Source organism: Phaseolus vulgaris, chromosome 3 (assembly GCF_000499845.2).
Source record: "Phaseolus vulgaris cultivar G19833 chromosome 3, P. vulgaris v2.0, whole genome shotgun sequence".
Taxonomy (NCBI): Eukaryota; Viridiplantae; Streptophyta; class Magnoliopsida; order Fabales; family Fabaceae; genus Phaseolus; species Phaseolus vulgaris.
In genome coordinates this window covers 137013-152866 of record NC_023757.2, presented here as the reverse complement: position 1 = coordinate 152866, position 15854 = coordinate 137013, and the positions used below count along the sequence as shown (strand labels likewise).

The 15854-nt window shown below is 28.1% G+C and overlaps 2 protein-coding genes across 4 annotated transcripts; one reads left to right on the top strand and one right to left on the bottom strand.

The window, feature by feature from the left end:
• Positions 1-1291: 1291 nt before the first annotated feature.
• LOC137806017 (uncharacterized) lies at positions 1292-5524 on the bottom strand. Of its 3 annotated transcripts, XM_068605892.1 has the most exons (6): positions 5397-5441; positions 4475-4574; positions 4169-4284; positions 3410-3504; positions 2974-3236; positions 1292-2377 (listed from the first exon to the last, which is right to left on the bottom strand). In XM_068605892.1, the coding sequence occupies exons 3-6, from the start codon at positions 4196-4198 to the stop codon at positions 1563-1565; spliced, it is 1203 nt and encodes a 400-aa protein (XP_068461993.1). In that variant the 5' UTR covers positions 4199-4284; positions 4475-4574; positions 5397-5441; the 3' UTR covers positions 1292-1562. The 3 variants fall into 3 exon arrangements, with proteins under 3 accessions (XP_068461993.1, XP_068461992.1, XP_068461994.1); XM_068605891.1 differs by lacking the exon at positions 4475-4574 and having other exon boundaries at positions 5397-5524; XM_068605893.1 differs by lacking the exon at positions 4475-4574 and having other exon boundaries at positions 2974-3222; positions 5397-5484.
• Positions 5525-10628: 5104 nt separating this feature from the next.
• LOC137806022 (uncharacterized protein At5g23160-like) lies at positions 10629-12351 on the top strand. Its single transcript, XM_068605898.1, has 2 exons — positions 10629-11182; positions 11837-12351. The coding sequence occupies exons 1-2, from the start codon at positions 10781-10783 to the stop codon at positions 12218-12220; spliced, it is 786 nt and encodes a 261-aa protein (XP_068461999.1). The 5' UTR covers positions 10629-10780; the 3' UTR covers positions 12221-12351.
• The last annotated feature ends 3503 nt before the right edge of the window (positions 12352-15854 follow it).

Genomic DNA, 15854 nt, shown 5'->3' with positions numbered 1-15854 from the left:
AACCTATTTATAGAGTCAAGTTGAGCCTTTGAAGTATTGAGTAATTAGTATGGATAATATTGTTAAATTTTTATATTAATCTAATATGTTGGTTAATTAAGCGTGTTAATTTTGGTAATTAAGTATGTTTTTTTTTAATGGGGTCGAGATATATTGTGAAAGTAACATCTTAAATCTATGTATATCCGACATATCTTGATCAATCAAAAATATATAAATATTTTAAAAAATAATTTCATTTGATAATAATTATGGATTATTTTATTTGAATTTGTTTCATATGCATAAGACATGTGACTTAACATATAGTACTATCTTGTATAACTACAAATTTACAAGTCAACCTACTTGCAAGTCGGTTAGGTCAACTAATTATCCCTATTTCAATATAATAATGTTAAAATAAATTTAGTTTTAAGTGAATTTATTTTTAGTACTAGTAGAAAGATAAGTATCCATGTATTAATTATCTTTATTTTATGTGATTTATTTATTATATAATAATGAAATAAACAAATATATTATGATTATATATATATATATTGCGAGTAATTTTTTTTCGCTATCTAATAGCTTATTTTCTGCTTTCCTTTTTTATTGTTTTAATTTGTTTATTTTTGTCCTTCATTATAAAATTTACATTATGATTTTAAAATATTATTAAAATAAAATAGAAAAAACAATTTATATACACTAAATGGAATAATCTCATTATACATTATTATAGATAAGTAAACAAAATTATAACATGTTTAAAACATATAAAAAATGTATAATAAAGTAATTTAGGTTTATATCGTAATCAAATTGGACCAAGAATGAGAACCCATTCTGGTAACCACTGGTCCTACATTAGGACTAGGATGCCCTTTATCCCAATGCTTTATCAAATCCATTCCATACCTTCAATTTTCTTTATTTTAGGGAAAAACATGAAAATAATAATTAGGAAAAGAAAAAAAAATAGTAAAAATATTTTTTAATTGTACAATACTATAAAAGTATATGTTTATCATTAAAATAAAATTAAAGTTTGTATAAGACATTCTACTAACATTTTTATTTTTCGTCATTGTATATTTATTACGTATTCAGCAAATAATTTTATGAAACACTTATAATTTAATAAACTAACTTCATAGTTTTCAAGCTAAAATTCAAGTAACTCTAAACAGTTTTGCTAAAATTAGTCATAAATGACGAAGGAACTACACATGTATGATGGTTCTTGAAATAAACAACCACCCCTCAATACAAACAAAAAGGTGTTCAAGTGTAAGAGAGAAAGATATTCAAAAAAACTATGTCAAGGTTCATCATAATCAGAAGCCATAATAGCAACATGCTAGACTTTTAGGTGTAATGTGTCAGTGATTCAGTTTAACTGAATCTGGAATTTTGACATCACCTTGAATTCAATTTTGTCTTCTAAAAACATAGCAACAAAACCAATCTCCCAAAAATTTCACCATCCTTGCTGTGTCAACACAAATAACATCTAAATAAGGATTACAAGAACAACTTTGTATGAGACAGAAACAAGGGAATTCTGGATTGATTAACTAACTCCATCTTCTCCTGTCCTCTTCTTCATCCACCGGAGTATACCATTCAGGTCTCCGCTTGGTGTTGCTCAGCCTGTAGTTAAGGAGGAGTTCCTCATCTTGAAGAGGCCTAGTAGCAACCAGAACAAGAGTTTTCAGTATTGGAACATGTGATCCACTAATTTTTGACCCTCCACCAGACTTGAACCAAAAGCTGCCAAATCTCCTCATGTTTACCTCTGCATTTCCAAACAACAAATTTGGAACGTAGACTCTCATGTTCCTTTCAGTCAATGGAAAGTCATAAGGGCAAATCATGACATTTGGTTGCACCCCTTTTGGAGGGTGATTGGCAAAATGAGCTAAGGCTAATGGGTTTCTACGCTCAATCACTTCATTGTTATCTCCTTTGTAGCCTTCCAAAGGCTTACTAAGCAGTTTCCAAAACCTTTCTGAACCTCTCTCAGGCTCAGCTCCTTTCACATCAGGCTTGATTTCTCCTGTTTTCCAACCATTCCACGGTTCTCGGTTCTCACCTCCACAACCCCAAGGTTGAGCATTAATGACATTCCCATCATATCTTGTAATCAAATAAGGGTTCAGAGCATTAATCTTCGGGTACCCCGGAATGTATCGGTAATAAGCTGGAGAGTAGACTATGCCTGGATAAAATGCCACCACAGAACCAACATGTGCTGTGCCATCTAAGAAAAGACCACGGCCAGCATCCTTGTGAGGTATTTGGGAAGGTTTGACATTAACTGTGTAGCCAAGTTGATTTTTTAAATTTTGAGAAACTTCAGCTTGGCTTAGTGGTATTGTCTTGGGCGCAGCTGCTCCAAAAGCAAGTGGCTACAGTGAACAAGCAAAAAGGAGAAAATATCCCAGTAATATACGAAATTATAAATGAATAACTAAAGGTAAATTGTTACTAAAATGGGATATTTTACGTACCCTTGTTTGTCTGAAGGAAGACAAACAGCATAAAACGGTTAGCAACAATTAAGAGGTTAGTGTTGAAACTTTAGATTACTTGACATGTCAAATTCATGAAACAAAAAAAATGGGCAATACAGACCCATGATATTTACATTTACATACATTTAATTTTAGGTAGAAAAAAATGTCAGCTTCACAGTTCACATCCATTGCTTTGTATTCTTAGAACCTATAAGAAATTGTGACCCACAAAAAAGAGAGTAAACGGTAGGCTGTCATGTTATGTATGGAGATTAAAAACATATCACATCAAGGATGAGGATATTCTGATCAGTAAAACATATGGAAATTGGATGACATTTTAGTGCAGAAGTGTTAAATATATCTGTTTTAAACAGACACGTTGAACCTGGCTGTTAATTTCTATTCCTAACGCTCACCAAGATTGCATGAGGAAACAGAAAGGAAATGAGGAGCGGGTCAAACTCACCAAGATTATTTTGGGCTGAATCACTCCTTCCCACAGCAAAACTAAGGCCACTTCGGTGAGGTACTGTGCTTTCTGGTTGATGTTCATTTACCATCTTTTCATTTGGAAGAAGAATTTCATCCATGAATGTGCAAAATGTTTTAATTTGTGAATGAACATTTTCTTGTACTTGCATTTGTTGATCAGCAAACGAGGCTTTACTAGAAATTTCAATAATCTCTTCGGCATGTGATTCATCAGCATTCTTTCCTAGACGATTATAGCTGGATATTTAAGTCTTTGCATGAGCAAAATATGTCTAGATGTTAAGGAAAAGTATCACATACACAACGAAATTGAAATCACTCCCATTAAAATAATATGAACTCACAAAAGCATGACAACAACTTATCTGTCATAACATCAACAATCTAATATCAAGGAATTGTGCACTGACCATAAATAAAGGAACAACCGGTTAATGTCGGCTTCAAATTGTAGTTGTCTGGGATCCCTAGCAAAAGCAGGGCGCTTTACCAGGGTTTTCACAGCCTGAAAACAAATTCAGAACGAGATTGGTAATTCATTATTGTCATAAGTTTCATATGATTGATGATTCACGACAGGTAACGGCTAGCTAGAGCTTTGCATAGCCCAAATCTCTGAAGAATTCATAAAAGACTGATCCCTGAGAATTATGATATCACACTTCCTTCAATTATGGAGTTCCTCCTTTTGATCATTGATTTTATCAAAATCCATAGAAATTTGACATAAAAGTTATAGCAATTTAGTAAAAAAATATGAAACGACACAAATAAGGAGGAAAACTATAGAAGATGAATAATATAAAGAATTGAACTTTCCTTCTACAGTTCTACTTCATGCTTTCTAGGGGTATGGAAAAATTCGTCATGAGCTTGGGTGTATTCTAGTTCAACGGATTATTCTCTACTGACCACAAAGCAAAGAATATAATGCTCTAAATGAGTTCTAGTCACTCGTTCTAGACAATGTAGTTCTTCATGGGGGCAATTGAGACAATTTATTTCTTTGTGTCTTTTTTCCATTTCTTGTTTTGTTTCATAAATAAACAATAATTTACACATATTCTTCAATAATCTAAGTAAATAGTAAGAGAAAGAATTTTCCTTACAAAAAAAGAAAATCAATCGCATACAATCAAAATTATTGTGTTACGAAGATAATAATATACCTCTTGAAATTTCTGGAACAAAAAAGCCATCTGTTGTGACTGGATGAAAGAGATAGAACTATTCAGAACAAAATGTGGTTTTAATGCAACATGGAGTTTCAGAACATGGTTTTAATCTGCCAAAGAAAAAAAAATTATTCAACACAAGTAATGAACTTGTAACGCCAGAAGCAAATTGAATAAGCTATACAAATAACATAGTTACGAGGACAATAATGACTAAGAAGAGATTGAGAAAATTATTCATTCATCACTACAAATTGGATAATAATTCAAGAGAGAGAAGCGATCATTGTCAATCAAAACCTTTGAAACAGAAAATAAGCAACTTGCTGTAGTTACAACCAGGCCTTCCAACAAGTCTTTTCTTAGAGTCTGATTGAATAAAGTTTTTCTCCAAAGGAATCTATATGAAAAGAAAATAAGAAGAAAAATAAATAAAATGAGTTTGACCAAAAGTTAAAACTAGTTTATGTAAAATTTGTAAAAGTTTTCTCCTATTAATTCCCCCAAAATCTTTTTTTCAAACTTATGAATAAAATAACATAAAATTAGAGAGAATTTTATTTCACTTCATCTTTTTATTTTCTTTTATAAGTATTTATGAAGAAGTTTATCAAAACAGACCCTTACTCATAGAAACTCCTTGACTAAACTTCCACAAAAGCAGTACAAGAAAATAAGAAACTAAAAACGAATTGAGCTAGCTAGTCCCATAATATAAATCAAGTTATGCCCTTAACCTTAACTTCTCTAAAAACTGAGATGCATAAATAAACTGACTTAAGCTAACAAAGAGAGTTCAATTAATTTTACCTTATTTTTCATTTCCTACAATACTTTACGGAGAAATTTATCTGAAGAAGACCCTAACCTAACCTATGCACATCTCACTATTTACTCATCCATTTGAAATTTACCAAAACAAAATCAAACCCTTTTCTAGCCACTCTTACGAGAATGCAAAGTATTTCAACATAAGAAAAAAAATACAAAACTCAAGATCATATGCATAGTATACATTATTTCCACCATGAAAACTACGAATTTTGAATCATCTGTCACTAAATTATTAGCTTTCGCCGCTGAATCGTGTATGCGATACAATATTAACAGTGTTCATAATCATATTAACAGTGTTCATAATCATATTAACAGTGTTCATAATCATATTAACACTGCCACAAATAACAGTGTGAGTTGTGATTAGAAGAAACGAAAATGGTACCTTGGAACCGTAGAGCTCAGAGATACGCCGCAACTGGAACTTGAAACTGAAGCCAACAACACAGCGAGATCATAGAGGCAGAGAAACAATACTGCGTTCGTCAGTTGGGCTTCGGCCCTTGGGCTTGCGTTTCTGCAACTTTTTATTCTTAATCTTTTGCTTGATGCACCCTCATAATTATTATCTACACCGTCAAAAAAAATTAATACTGCGTTCGTCAGTCGGCCTTCGGCCCTTGGGCTTGCATTTCAGCCACTTTTTATTCTTAGGCTTTTGCTTGATGCACCCTCATAATTATTATCTTCATCATCACTTTTTTTTAATACTGCGTTCGTCAGTTGGGCTTCAGCCCTTGGGCTTTCATTTCAGACACTTTTTATTCTTAGGTTTTTGCTTGATGCACCCTCATAATTATTTTCTTCACCGTCAAATTTTTTTAATACTGCGTTCGTCAGTTCAGCTTCGGCCCTTGGGCTTGCATTCAGACACTTTTTATTCTTAATCTTTTGCTTGATGCACCCTCATAATTATTATCTTCACCGTCATAATATTTTTTAAAATGACCATTTTATTTTTATTTCAATAGTGACTTCCGGATTATTTATTTTGGAAATCGTATAGAACAAATTTTTTGAAATATTTTTTTTTTAAATAAACTTTTGAAATATATTAGATGTTTTTGGGAATATATGTAAGTGATTTCTCAAATCATATGTAAGTGTTATTGGATTATTTTGCTAGTTACTATAATATAAATAATTTTTTATAGTAAACAAAATATTTTTTTTAATGAATAATCACAATACCAACCAATTTTTTGCTTTGCATAAGGTAAGTTACATAAAAATTTATTGATGAACTAAGACAAACTGAAAATATCTACTAAACCTAACATATTTTATCATCTAATATTATAGTATTTTGAGTCCCCACTTAGTTTAAAATGTGAATATTAGCAATAATAATGCATAACATATATTTTATGTAAAATAATTTACGTTGCTCAATGCATGAAATTGATGTCACGTCGTGTTATTGTCAACTCTAATAAGAACAATCTTTTAAGTGGAACGAACTAATAATAATTTAATTTAATATGTTAAACTAATGCATCAAAAAATATTTTCACTTTTTTCCATATCATGCACACAAAAAACGAATGTTAATATCATGTCTTTTCTTTTATACATTTATGTTAGTTAATTGCTACTCATCAATTTCTTATATGAGTACTTTTAAATTCTATTTTAAACTTTCACTATCTTAGAAAAAAAAAACGTGAAAAATGTATTGCCAATTGTTCAACTATGATTATAAATTAGAAATCTAAAGAATATTATATAAAAAGCATGTTCTACCTTCACAATTTTATGTAATCAATGTATGATATAGAATGAAACAATTCAAATTTCTTAAACAAAATCTAAAAAATTTCAAGTATTCTTCATTTAATATATTACCTACCAATATTTTAATCTCTAACTTTAGAATTTAAAATAAATAATAACTAATTAGATACCAATTTTAAAAATATTTATTAATAATATAAATGACTTTAGATATCAATAATTTATTTATTCTATAAAAGAACATGTAATTTAGTTAATATAGTAACTAATTATTTTTTGTGTCTAAAATTAATTATTTTTCATTAACAAGTTATCTTATATTCTAGATGTACATTTGACTATACCATATTGCTAACTTGAGAAGTGTTAAATATTGACATGTTGTTGAACATTATAGGAAAAATTAATGATATATAGTGTAAATATTTGTAAGATATACTTCATATTAGTTGGCGTTGCAACCATATGATAAATGAGCATATTTATCTCCAACATGTTATACTTTTTAAAAAATTAATAACAAATTTTTTATGGATATGTAGAAAGTCAAAGTAATACAAGGAAGTTATTCAAATATTAAGAGTCTTGTTTCAATGTAGGATCTTAAACTTTTTGATTTTAAATCTTGTTTCAATGTAGGATATTTTCGTATGTAACTTTCTGATATAAGTTTCGTATCTAATTACATCAGAAAATTATATACGGATATGTTCGTATGTAATTACATATAGATTTTAAATCCGTATGTAACAGTTACGAATGATAGATTTATAAATGAATTTTTAAAAGCATTATACATTTAATAGTGCATGTGAGAAAAACTAAAATATGTGACCATATTTATACAAAATGAAATTATTTTGTCTCATTCTAAATTTGTTATTCAAGTCATTCACAATGGTTTCAAGTATATAATACTATACATTGATTTCTCTTTTGATGTATACTTTAAATAATATTATATGGCCACTAACTACATCAAATTGATGGAATCTATATTAAGTTCACAACTTATATAAACAACTTAACACATCTCAATTCAAATAATACTCAATAAATATCAATTCAAATGAATTAAATTTTACATTTTATTATCTAATTATTATTATTATTATTTTATAAATTCCCATTTAAATTTGTATACACATTTTACCATCAAACATTTTAATTTTCACACATTCTGCTAATCGGTCAAATATATAATAAAACGATGATGACATGCCAAAACAAAAACAAAAAACCAAATCGGTTTTGTTTCATCATCAACTTTTACAAAATTAACATTGTTTTGACTTTATTTTATCTTTCCACAATTATTTTTCATGACATATCATCATCACTAGAAATTTAAAGATCCAATAAAATAGAAGAAAACTAAATGGTAAATATGAAAAAAAAATAGTTAACTGGTCAACATACATTAAACCTCTAAATTCATCAATAAAAATTATTAAATATAAATTAATTTAAAAAACAAAAAATAATTAATTGTTATATTGAATAAATTAGATACTATTTTAGAGAAAAAAAATATTAATATCTAAATTATTTTTTATTATGGATAAATAGTTTCTAAATTGGTATCTAATTAATTACACTATAAGAAAATAATTAAATAAAAACTAATTTTAGAGACCAAAATAATTAGTTACTATTTGATTAAATTAGAGATCATTTTATAAACTAAAAAGATTGTTGGTATCTAAAGTAGTTTCTATTACTCATTTAGAGATCAATTTAGAATCTAAAATATTAGTAACTAAAACATAGGTAGCTAATTTAGGTATCAATTTAGAAACTATTTTATAAATTTTTATTAATAATAAAAATCACTTTAAATACAACTAATTTTTTAGGGTTTAGGGTTACTGACTAATTATTTTTTATCTCTAAATTTGATTGTTATTTAATGATTTTTTTTTGCAGTGTTAACTATCAAAATTTCATTTTCTACAATTTCAATAAGTCCAAAAATTTTACCCAACACATATTAGAAAGAAAAAACAATTTCCCACCTGAACAATTTATGTGGATTTATGATGAACAATCCATCAAGATCATAGGTAGTGAGTGATGTTATCAAATGTCAACTTAGAACAAGCTTTTGGGTGGAAACAATGTTCTGATTTTAAAGGTTTGACAAAATAGAAATTTGCATGAAGACAAGGAAAAAAAATTATATATAATACGTATTCTATATTGAAAATAAGATTTTCTGAAAACTTATGTCATTTTCTTTATAATATTCTCTTATATATTTTTGTTTCTGTCTCTTTCACCTTCTATTTTACGTTATAATTAAAGGAGGCTATTCACCTTTGATTGCTCCACAAGTTTGAAACTAAGAAGTTTTTATAATAATTTATTGTGTTATTCATAACTAACCAAGCCAAATTCTTCTTCTAATTCACTCACCTTTCATTATCATACACACAAAATAAATGTTGCAATTAATATAATAGAGAAACATTTAATAAAAATTTTAAAACTATGTTGTGATGTGCATGAAATTTATAATCTAATCTCTATTTTTGTTATTCTCACTGACCCACTTCATTTTTTTGCTTAGTTTTGGAGTTAAAAACGAGAATTGTATGTATAAATGTGGCATCAAATTACAAATGAAAAATTTAGATATTACATATATAATAAATGAGATCTTGTTTTTTCTTCCTAATGAAAGGAACTTACGAATAATAAAAGAGTGAGTAAAATTAACTATATTCAGTTTTAATTTCGTAAAGAAAAATTATTTGTTCGATGACACTTACGTAATTTTTGTTTTCGTTTTTAGCGAGTTAGTTTAGTGTTGAAAATGAAAAAAACTAATTAAAAACAGTAATTGTAATTATATATTATATTAAATTTAAAATAAAATAAAATATAATCGTAGATATCATATTGTACTAACTAGATCGAGTGGCCGAAAGGTCGAGAGGTCGTCAACGTGCTAGAAGATAAAATAAAATAAATAGATATTAAAATGATGAAATATTGTATCAAAACCCAACAAATAAACTCAAAACACTTAAAATATGTTAAATAATTGGAGTGTGTGAAAAGTAAAAGTCAAATCAAATCAAAGTCCAACAACGAGCACTATATAACTAGGTGATTTGCTCAGCCTGTACTAAAGTGATTTCATATGATAATTGAACAAATTAATTCTGACTTTTTCATCGGAACCCCTTACAAATAGATACACACGCCTACCCGAGAGCAATCCTAAAACTAGGAGTTGAGAATTGAACTTGACCAACCCAACAAGTGAAAACCCATATCCCGTAATCAAAGAACCAACCCAAGTCTAATACCGTGGATCAAGTAGCCGAAAGCTCAAGACAGATATGAAAGTTCGAAAAATCGAAAATGTTAAATTATTTTAAGTCCTATAAAAACACATATTTTGATTATGTTAATTAGTATAATGGTTAAAAATTGTACTATAGAAAAATATCAATCAATTAAGTTTTTCAAATAATGAGATCAAATAAGTTTTGCAAATAGTAAAGAAGAAGTTAGAAACTAATTGAAAAGTTACACAAGTACATAACCACCACATTTGATGAACCCTACATTCCATTCTTAAAGAAAACAAGTTGACTAGTTTCCATTGATGATTACCAACATTTACCTACACCATTCTTTTCCAAGGTCCAACCAACTCTAACTAACTTCATTCTAATGGTTTTTCACCATGAGTGTGGCTCCCATGTGTGGGTGATGACTACACATGTGTGTGCATGCACGTAAAGTAAAAAACACCTTATGATGAAACGTGAGGAAGGTGTAAACGTGTGAAGAAGATTTTGACTCGTTAAAAGTCCAAGTCTTCCATCCAAAACCCTAACATTATATATCAAACAAAAAAATGCACACATTCAACAACACCATTTCCACCATTATTTTAATTACCATGCTTTCAATTACAACACCATCACTAACCATATTTCTATTCTCAAAAACCCTCCTTCTTCATTCTAACCATGTTCTTCCTCCACTCATATTAAACCCAAGCTTCTCACTCTCTCTTCCATGGCCAAATCCAAAGTTTCATCCACCCATCAACACCCTTCAAAACCCAAAACCTCTCTTTTTCTATGTTGCTTTGGGTCTTCTTCCCATGCCTTGGATTCATCACCCACCAAAGATGTTCATATCTTAGACATGAAGATGAAGAAGAAGAAGAAGAGGAAGAAGAAGAGTGCTTTCACAAGTTGGTTTTCGTGGCTAAGGATTCGATTCAACAAGAAATCATCTCACAAAACGGTGCCGTTTGAATCTTCGATTGCTTCTCATCATCATGCTCATGATTCCAAGACAAAGTCAAAGTCAACGCTTCCTCATAAGGCTCAACCTCCGGCAACCACCACTCCTCCGCCGCCGGCTCAGCCGGCTTCGGTGCTCCCCGCCACGCCCTTTTATACCCCCACACAGGTATTTCTTTTAATCATTGGGTTTTTGTTACATTATATTTTCCTTTGTTTTACATATTTTTCAATTTATTATATGTGTTAACAAGTGTCAAGAAAATCTAATTTTGTACAACTTGATAATAAAATGGGATTTCTTTCATTTTTGTTTACATTACACATTTTTTGATTCGTAAAATGCATAAAAAATGAGAAATATACGTAAAAAAACTTGAATAGTAAAATTTAAATAATAATAATAATAATATTATTAAGAGTGAAGAATGTGTGATGATAAATTAACTAATTTAAAATTTATTTATAAAGAATTATTTTATTGATATAATAAGTTTTTTTTTATGTTTTTATAATTTTTTATAAATAAATATAGTCTAATAAATAATTTTTATTAACATATGAATTTTGGTTTTTTTTATATTTTTTAATAATATTTTTTTATGATAATAAATGATTATTATTACTTGAAATTGTTAATAATATCAAATATAAGTATATAGAAAATTATTGATGATTATACATTATCAATATTAAAAAATTTAATTTCCCTCCATTAAAATAAACTGAGAATTGGAGTAATAATTATTATTTTCCAATAATTTTTACCAATTTCGATAAATTCGATGTTCTTAACTCCTTATAATCTTAAACTATGTTCCAGACAAGACACGGTATGAAGCACAACGCAGAGGACACGCGTCAACAGGGCAGAGGTTCTCCAGCTCAGGCGAAACTGCAGGCGCGGCGGCCGCCGTCTACGGCGGCGAAAACGACATTTAAGAAGGGTCGAAACAACGGCGTGGTTGGCATGTTGGTGGTGGCGGTGACACTGGTGATTATGATATTTTGTGGCCGTTTGTGCGCTATTCTCTGCACTTCGGTGTGGCTCTACTGCGCTCCGCATTTTCGGAAAACCGGTGGCGTAAACGACGACGGAAACCCCAAAACGACGCCGTCCAACGACGTGGATTTGGATTCGGAGGAGTACAAGAAGAAAGTGATAATGAAGGGTCTTCTTGGGAGAAATCACAGAGCTGTGCTTTGAAGAAGAAGACCTTGCAACGCTGTCGTTTTCACATTTTCTCTTATCATTAATTAGTACCAAAATCAAAAGAAAAAAAAAATAAAACAATTGTAAAAAATTCATGTAAATAAAATTTCTTTTTAAATTCAAAATCTGGTTTCTACAAGATCTATTACAACAATTTTTTCTTATTTTTCTTCTGTGATCATAGTTCTTAATTTTAGAATATCTATCTACACTTTTAGTATAATTTTTAATTTTAATTCGTATTTTTTTACGATAATAAATTATATTGATATTTTCTTAAGTAAATTAATATTATAATTTTTAAAAAATTACATATAGAAAACAGTACATTTTTTACATTAAACAGTGCACTTTTATAAAAAAAGGAGGTAATTATAATATTAAAAAAAGAAGGTAAATGTAATTTAAGAATATCTAATAGAAATAATTTACTTATATATATGTATATATTATTTATGTTATTCAATTAAATGTTTTATTGGATAAAGGTGAAAGTTTAAATATAATTGAAAAATAACATAATATTTACATAGATCTAAGTTTCTCGCGTTTAATTAAACGAAGACATTTAAGGTAATATAAATAATATTAATTAAAATAAAACAAAAGAATAATTTAATTAATTAAATGGAAATAATTATACATATTTTAAAAATATGAAGAATAAAATATTAGAAAAAATAAAGTAAGAAGATAAAAAATTATAATATAGTTTATATTATTTTTTTGTTTTCAACACTGATTTTGATTTTATCTTTGAATACTCGAAATTTTGTTTGTAACAAATGGAATGTTCGTTGCCGGTTTCACGGCGGCGTTTGTGAATAACGTGTTCTTGAAAATATGTGCAAATGGGATAAATATAAAAATAAAGTCAAAGATTTGAAATGGTATTTTTTGTTAGATTTATCCATGAATAAATGCAATTATTTTCATTATTGTATTTAATTTATCCAAATAGTTCCCATTAAAATTAGTTATTTTTTATTTTTATTCTCCTAAAATATAATTTAATATTTTTCGTTTTCCTATAATATAAAATAGGATTTTTGTTTTTTTTTTCTATGACAAGAAAATTATAATTTATTTGATGTTCAATATAAGATAATTATCTTATTATGCAACAATAACTTTGTAACTCTTATATTGTATATTTCATTAAATTGTAAAATAGTTATTGTGAGCTTTATATCTTTATCAAACTTAAATTCAAGTGATGATTCATTGCATATCTTGAGTTTACATTCAAGAGACGTTTACCATTATCCATATTTTATATTTGGTTTCTTTAATTTGGTTAATTTTTTTGTTAATTTTCACAAGTTATTAATATTCTCTTCTTTAGTTTCTTTCATTGTATGAATCGAAAATCAATGTAGTCACAAAGTGATTTTTATACTCATTATTGTTCATGACATTTGATCTATGAGTTCTTCTTCTTTTTAATGTTTTTTCTTTTTAATTTCGTCATTTACATTTCTTAGTTTATCAATTTTATGTTTAATTTGTTGTGTTTTTTAAGTTTTTCACAAAATGGTTTCATACCATTTTAAGGGTGATGTGTTCTTGATGAATTATATAATCTAATCAATTGAATCTTCTTCTTAAATCATTCTAAGACAACCTATAGGTAGATATTGTGTTTCATTAGTTTGATTGTGATTGGTGAGTCTACACCATGTCTTAATACCATTAACAAATGTGTTAAATTGTTACATCCCTATAAAATAACTTCTTGAAATCACTTTTTAAAGTGTCGTGTGCATGTTCATGTGCTTGTTGGAAAACCATGTCCGACATCATAAATATAATTTCTTATAGTTAATATTCTATTTGAACATCAAGGAATATCACTAACTTTCTCATATCATGTTCATTTTATGTAATTCTTCATTTCTTTAATTCATTTCTCTATTATTCTTTGTTGGGTTTTGTACATGTCATGGGTGGTTAGTTTCAATCGTCTTAATCTGTTTCAAAGACTCTACCAAACTAGTGCAAGGTTTTTTTTTTTTTATATATACAAAGCAATTAGCATGTCCACATTGTTATGGACACTTATCAAGCCTATGTTATGTGATTCCTTTTTTGGAATTTTTTTTAGGGATTATGTGAGGTAACCTTTTTTAGTGTAAAAGGATTGAAGTACCCCTTAAATACTTATTTTTATTCAATTAATTTATTGTCGATAAAAAATAAAAATATAATTCTTCATAAACCCATAACAAAGTTTGCTTGTATCATTTCGTGCATCTCCATTCAAGTCAACAAGTTCCAATAGAAATAACTTAAAGTCAACATGCAAAGATAACACTCAAATATGTGACTTTTGCTTTATATTTTCCTATTCTAAAATTAATCAATATATAATACATTTTAGGTATATTTTAATACAGTACATTTTATTTACAAACTTTTTCAACAATGATCAACAAATAATGTATGGAAAGTACTACTAATAGAAACATCACAGGGGAAAGAAAAATATAATTAATATCACACCCCAAGCGTAATGACGACGAAAAATTTGCAGTAGAGGTGTGATGGCGAGAAGCTTGCAAAGATGGTGTGGTGGGAACAATGTCACGATGGTAAAGGTCGTTGCTAATTAGAGACCACAAGTGCGAGGAAGAAGATGGAGAAGTACGTGAGTGATAATGACGACGAAGAGATATCTCGAGAGAGCAAACTTGTGAGGGAGAAAGTTGCGAGTACGATGACTAATGAGAAAGAAGAAGTTGAATTAGATAACACAAAAATGTCAAGTTTCATAATAATATCTAACATAAAAAATTTTATCTAAACAAAAATGTCATGCACAAATGAGGTATATTTAAAGAATATTTTTTAATGATGGTTAACTAATATAAAACTATCATTTCTACATTGTTTAATATTTAATTAACATACATAACGTATTTTTACATTGATTATAACATCTTAACATTTACAAAAATTCAACTCCACAAATTTTACATTAATTATATCAATGTAGAATCTTGTCTTGAAATACTTATTTTTGGTATTTTTATACTTTAAAATGTTCATTTTCCATAATAAATCTTACAAGTGATATAGAGGGTGAAGCCATTAGCTCACCACAATTTTAGCAAGACATGCTGACATTTTATTTTTGCTAGTCTACTTTGGTCTATTGACTTTTTTTTAATACTTTATTACATTATAGTATTTATTTAAAAGATGAACTTAAATTTCAACACTTATAAATTAAATTTCAATTATAAATAACAACAGAGTAATTTAGCAAGTAAATATAATAATCCACTTAAATTATCTAACTTAATCAATTAAAGATTAAAAAATATGTACATAATTAAATGTACTTTAAGAATATATATATATATATATATATATATATATATATATATATATATATATTCTAAAAAAACTGATGAACTAGCACACTGGGTGTTTCTTCCTGCAATCCATCATTCTTCTTCCTACACTCCATCAAAAATTTGAAATGACAAAAATGACCATGAGAGAAAAAGTCATCCCAAAATACTTTTTTGAAACACATATTTTACTTTGAAATTTAACTTTTCATAAATTAAAATAATGTGTTCCAAAAAAAATATTTCTAAATGCTTTTTTTTTTCTTTCAGGT

Coding starts and splice junctions, on each gene's coding strand:
- LOC137806022 (XM_068605898.1), top strand. CDS start 10,781: ATGGCCAAATCCAAAGTTTCATCCACCCATCAACACCCTTCAAAACCC. Junction 11,183..11,836: donor CCTTTTATACCCCCACACAG/GTATTTCTTTTA, acceptor ACTATGTTCCAG/ACAAGACACGGTATGAAGCA.
- LOC137806017 (XM_068605891.1), bottom strand. CDS start 4,198: ATGGCTTTTTTGTTCCAGAAATTTCAAGAG. Junction 3,237..3,409: donor CGGTTGTTCCTTTATTTATG/GTCAGTGCACAA, acceptor TTAAATATCCAG/CTATAATCGTCTAGGAAAGA. Junction 2,378..2,973: donor TTCAGCCCAAAATAATCTTG/GTGAGTTTGACC, acceptor CTTTTGGAGCAG/CTGCGCCCAAGACAATACCA.